The following is a 6,296-nucleotide window of genomic DNA, read 5'->3' as shown; positions in this document are numbered from 1 at the left end:
CCCACCCCTTCATCTTTCTACGACCGGTCAGACGTCGGCCCTACGTATATCCACCTTGAGAGGAGCTGCACTAATCATAACCAACAACCCAAGAGGCTTTAAATATGATCAATGTTATGTTTATCACAAAAGCTTTGTTATAAGCTGATCAGTGGAGATAAGGAACGGTTAAAATATAAAGACTATGACACATGGAACATTTCCACTGTAATCTGAATTTATAGTTTAACTTGTTGTCTTTGCATGGAGGTTATGGGGTGTATAAAGCAGGGGAGGTTTCCTCTGTATAAAGAGGCTCTACTGAAGGTTATACACTAATTTCTGGAAAATAGTTGACCTTTTATGGGCTCCAGGAGGTCAACACAGCATTTGAGAAGTTCATGAAAACCAAAATGTTACATAAAAGCGAGACAAAAATGAAGCTATGACACGCAGAGAGGTAAAATAAGACAAAACATCCTCATCGTGTAATAATCGAGTAAAGGCCAGGGCAACACACTTGCACCATGCGCAGTAAAACACGACACACGCAAATATAAACACGACCTGTGAATACTAGGTGCCACTTACTGACCCCGTAAAACCGACGAGGATAAGCAGTAAATCTCCCTCGTGGAGGAGTTCATAAAATTTTACATTGGATGTTTAGCTACAATGAGCGTGCGCACAATTCCCAGCTCAATAGTTGTATGGGCTCCCTCTCCAAATATGCCAGTGTGGTTTTTGTGGGGCTACTGACGTTTTATACACATCATCGTAAAATATGAAAGGCGCACTGGGCGAATTTATAGACCTTTCACACTCTATAAATATGCAGATTGCCAATCATTGTTGCACACTTCTTGGGGACTCTGAAATGCTGCTACAGACGTCAAATATTAAGGATATAAATGACCAGGTAGCTGTTTTTTAATCAAGTGTACGGTGTCAATAAAATTATTATTATGATGGTGATGATTATTATTGGGCCATGTTTTGTTATTGTTGCTGTTATTTCTGCTGTCAGTGTTGTATGGTATTGATTTTACTGATGCAATTGTTTACGAACTGGTATTAAAGTCTGATTTTTATATATAAATATTGTTTCTGGCTGTTTATTAATTATTTGTTGTTATTTTGTTTTTTCCAAGTATTTTAACAGAGTTATGATTTTTTATTTACAAAATAAAAAATAAAAACAAATATATTTTTTTTAATCCAGACACAGAATACAAACACATAATGGCCATTTACCCCATTTAAATGCAGCCTTTGTTAAAACTAAAGTCTGTCCGAGCAGAATGATCCTATTTTTAATGCACACATAATGGGTTGCAATTAAAAATCACAATTAACTTTTCAAATTCACGGACATTTGAGGTGATTTTTAAACCGAAAAAGTGAAAAAAATTAAAATACAATATTCCTCACAAGACAGGAGTAAATAAATAATAATAATAAAATAAAATATCAAATAAAAAATCCTTTTTATGCACACATTATCTGGCCAACACAACAACCAGCTCGCTGCATACCGGAGTGCTGCTCTGTGGCCTATTACACAAAATGCGGTGGGTGACCATATCTGTCATTTTGTCATCGATAGGTTACTCTTCATTTTTCAGCCAAGCCACAGAGCTGTAAAAGACCCATTCAACACACGGACTCTGCTCAAAACATGGTCCGACAGCGTCATCTAGTGTTGAGATGTGTCCCTAAACCTGAATGAATCCACCAATCAGAAACAACTGTGATGTGGACAGAAAAGGTTCTCCCCATTTGCCCAAAACCTTGTAGGCCTATGTATCCCGACCTTTTCCTTAAATAAACAAGAGTTAAAAAATCCTTACACTACAAAATATGTAACTACATGCCTCCAGTCCCCTTTGTTTTACATCCATCCATCCACCGCTTATCCTAGAAAGCTTGAACCAGTTGTTGTGCTGTGCCTTTTCATGTCGTGGCCACTACCTGCTATTATATAAGAGATATCAGTGTTCTGCAGCACTCATATTTATGCACAATAACTATTGACTTTCCCACCCATCTATTTGTAGGCTAATAGACCACTCATGTGATGAAGTGTGGTGGGGGGGTTGCGGCTGGCCCATCAGGCAAAAGTCCCCTGAACGGTGCGCATGACTCTCCTTTGAACGCGTCCACCACCAGCGTCCATTAAAACCATAAAGTAATTTAGCCCAGACGTCTAGCCAGTTAGTCGAGTTTGCTTTGTTCGTCTGCATTTGAGACAAACAGCCGAGCTCCAACAGGGGCTGTAAAACTGGCATTTTTGTCCGAGCAGAGCGGAAATGCACGGGATTGAGCTTTTAAATTACAGCATCCTGTCCGTATTGTTTGCCACCACAAAAAGGCAATTTAGGCCTATCCCAGGAAACAAACGCGAGACATGGGAAATCGTCTCTCACTTAAAACTCAAATGTTTAAATTTAGTGTCAGGTTCTCTGACCGCCTCTGGGCCTGTATAAAACTAGCAATCTATAAGTTTATTTAGGAGGTTTTAGTTCATTTAGAAAAAAATAAATATAGCGGTGGTTAATACGGACAAACTGATAGGTTCTTGGAAATGTGACAACTGCACATATATTTTTTTGGGGTACTTTCTACACAAAGGACACGCACCAAAGGGAAAAAAAAAACGCACATGCATTGTGCATTTATTGTTCTTTTAAAAAATGCTTCGTGTACAATTGAAATGGAGTATCCTGCTGTAGCTCATCCATATTAGTGAAACAGTCAACACAACAGAGGAATTAAATATTTGCTGTAAAACCGGTGCTTATTGCTTTTTCAGAAATGTACTCTCTTTCCCCTTATAGACCAAACGAGGCAGTTTGTGTGTTTCTTAGATTGTGTCTGCAGATATCCTTACATACATAACTGCAAATAAAGGTAGCTGAGACTTAAGGGAGGCTCAAATTTTAAAGCAATGCAAAGCTAAATTAAAACGAACGTTGTCTTGGCAAACTGCGCTGACAGCGTTGATTTTTGTGACCTCGCCATTATTTGCAGTGGCAGAGCTCATTTAGGCCTTAGCTGTACTTGGAGGAATGCTCGTCGGCCAAAACATATTAGACAAATAATTGTGGAGGCATAATTATTTAGAAAGCCCTATTCTGTTTGCAGCACAGCTCTGCCAGTGGTGATTAGGTAACTCCATTTTCGTGCGGTTTTTAAATCAACTAAATTAGTTTGGCTGATATTGACCGATTCTGTTTGTTAGGCCCTGTCTGCAGCCATGTACTCAGTAACTAAATGCGTTTGGTCGCAAATACGATATCCACACCGAGCCACAATGAATACAGAATACAAGCACTTAGTGATTATGTTTATATTTGCAGAGATCTATATCTACACTCTATAGTTAAACTCGTAGGCTACAATCAAAAAGAAAAATACAGTCAAATACAGCAACAACTATCACAAAAATACAAGACAGACAAGTCCGATCGCAGATGTTTCGGTTTCTGTACAAAATACTACACCTGCACAACAACGTACAAAGGAAATAAACATGAAAGAAAAACATTCACATCATAAATTATGGGTTTGTGAAATTCAAAAGAATTCAAGTATTCTCTTTCTCCGTACAGTTTTAACGTGTCCAAACTGCACTTGTAATAATTTCTCTTACAAAAAAACCATAAAGGTATTTCGGAGTGAAAGCAGATTGTAATTATCTCCTTAAAAGTTTATTTTTTCTTCTTTTCTTTAACGCTTGACACATAAATGTGCACAGGAAAATAACATAATCAGCATCAAACAGTCTCGAAGTTAAGGTTAATACAAAATCCAACAAAGTGATAAATATGAAGAGAAGGAGAGGGGGGTTCATTGTGTGTTTTGGTACATCTGTGCTGTCCATGTGACTAGTGGTTATTATTATGGTTGTTTTCTGACTGCAGTCCACATTATTGTTCTTTGCTGTCGGTCTTTTCTTTGTTCATTTTCTTCATCTTCATTCGTCGGTTCTGAAACCAGATTTTGACCTGCCTCTCGGTCAGATTCAGGACCCTAGCGACCTCGAATCGGCGGTCTCTAGTAAGGTACATATTGAACAAAAACTCCTTTTCCAGTTCGAGAGTCTGGTACTTTGTGTAAGGGCATCGCTTCTTCCTTGTGGAGCGGGCATGTATCCAATTTGCCACTGGGTTATCTGTAAATAAAAACCACAATTACAGTGAATACAGAATATAACACAATATATTAGATCACCATACACATTTTCAAAACAGAAACGATGACACATGACTACTACATAAGTGTAGAAAATTTGCTTCTGGATTCACAGCAATTCTGTGGGCTCATCAGAAGGAACTACAATTGAAAACCATGTCAAATCACACCCATGTTTGGTGTTTACCATTATAGCAATGCTGATAGTAAACATTTAGCATTTTAAATACATTTTGAGGGAAGATTCTCGGCCTCAGACTATCCAACCCTACGCTGATTTGCTTCCTTGTCCCCTTAACTTGTGAGTAACACCGTCGTAAAATACTCAATGCGCTTATTCACTTTATTGGCCCATAAAATGGCCCGTGGTTCAAGCCTTTACAGGTCCGTGGTGAAAGTCCTCCAGTATGTCCCTACATTCCTCAAGTTGGCTGGAAGAGTCATGTGAATTTGTTTTGGACCCAGAGAGGAGTGCAAATTCTCATATGTAACAATATGCATATCATCCTCCTATTATTATGTGGGTGGATAATATAGTTTCGTCACTGGGGATCAAAAAGAGCCAAAAATGTGGATTTTACTCCCAACATGGGCCTACATTAAAGCAAACAAAAAAAAAGAAGAAGAAAAAAACTACTGAAGTCGGCTTATAGGGCTTCATGTGCCGCATGCACAGCCACGGGTGGAAAACATGGTCGTAAAAATGCATCATGAGACATTTACCGATGAATATTGATCCATATATCGGTTTAGGCTCTTCACTTAAAAAGAACACCTTGCATGTTTTTCACATTATGCGACTCCCTTCCAAATTCAACGTCTTCCTGTAGGTTTGAGTCCATGTTTACAACCCCGTCTGGTTTTATAGCCCCAATATTAGCCTAGTAGCGTTTGTCTTTTATAGTTCCTAAAGCTTCCCCCCCCCTAGCAGAGGCGATTCAGAGCTTAGCTGAAAAGGGAGGATGAAACAGCTTATAATTTCACTTTAAGCAGGACGTTAAAATGCCTTTAAGCAAACGCAGTTTTACACAATCCCCAAAAGCAAAACTCCCACCAGGTTGTAAAAGACTGTAGGAGCTTGAACTTACTAGGATCTAGCTCCGGCTTCTCGTCTTTATGTTTCCCTGAAGCCAGGATCTCCGACTCGGGAGAGGGGATATTCTGCTGCGTCTTGTCTCGGATGTCAGTGGATGAGCAGTACAGATAATCCGTGTAGGTCCGTCCGCTGGAGCCGAGACACTCGCCGGCTCTGTGCTCCTGAAAGGCGTCGGGCTTCAGCCCATAGTGCCTGCTGTTCCCCGGATAGCCATGGAAAGGCACGGCGCCTGATATCGGCTCCAGCCATGACCGCATATACCTCGAGTCTGTGCCTAAGTGAGGTTGGTGACTGTATGGATGGTAAACCACTGATGACTGGGAGTGTACGGGGGCCCAGGAGGTGGAGAAGACGGGTGGCTTGGGTGCGAAGCTGCAGGAAGGATAGTCAGCACACTCCGGTACTAGGGACGTCGGACGAGGGCCGGCTGGGTGCGAACCGGGAGCCGAAAACCGAGTTGCAGCAAGGACATCCTCGTTTTCATGGTTGATCAAGGAGTCCACATAATAATTACTTATGGGACCCGTGGTCGACATGTCGAAGCTTCCCCGACTCTTTTACATGCATCCGATTATTATATGGAGTGTATGTGTACTTTTTTATCTAGCCATAGAACAATCAAGGCAGGTAATTATTTCTCAACGCTTCCCTTGCTGCTATTGGCTGCCTCGCCGACACGTGATTATATTTACCCCCACAAAAATTGTACAGTGGATCAATGCGCCACTTATCCTGGGATACCAATGCACATAAATCGGATTAAAGAATGTGCTCCTTTGCTCTCTTTCTTGGACGTATTAGAGGTAACGTCAACAACCATGTTTTTTTTATAAAGGAAATATGCGTTTGTAGTGCTCAGAGTGGATCTTTCTCTAGTCGCAGTACAGACCTGCGCACATTACGTCTAAAACCGAGCAGGGCACTATTTGATGGTGTAATCAATCTCTGTCCGGCGAATACCGTAGTCCCGTGTTATTGCAATGGATAGTATTACTTCATTAAAGTGTTTATTGGATCGTTGACGCCT

General features: G+C 40.5%; 1 protein-coding gene across 1 annotated transcript; it reads right to left on the bottom strand.

The window, feature by feature from the left end:
* Positions 1–3,707: 3,707 nt before the first annotated feature.
* On the bottom strand, positions 3,708–5,932 carry hoxc9a (homeobox C9a). Its single transcript, XM_035657510.1, has 2 exons — positions 5,262–5,932; positions 3,708–4,153 (listed from the first exon to the last, which is right to left on the bottom strand). The coding sequence occupies exons 1-2, from the start codon at positions 5,803–5,805 to the stop codon at positions 3,909–3,911; spliced, it is 789 nt and encodes a 262-aa protein (XP_035513403.1). The 5' UTR covers positions 5,806–5,932; the 3' UTR covers positions 3,708–3,908.
* Between the last annotated feature and the right edge of the window lie 364 nt (positions 5,933–6,296).

This window comes from Morone saxatilis, unplaced genomic scaffold (genome assembly GCF_004916995.1).
Source record: "Morone saxatilis isolate NCDOM2014 unplaced genomic scaffold, NCSU_SB_2.0 Contig15, whole genome shotgun sequence".
Taxonomy (NCBI): Eukaryota; Metazoa; Chordata; class Actinopteri; family Moronidae; genus Morone; species Morone saxatilis.
This window is presented reverse-complemented; position numbering and strand designations above follow the sequence as displayed.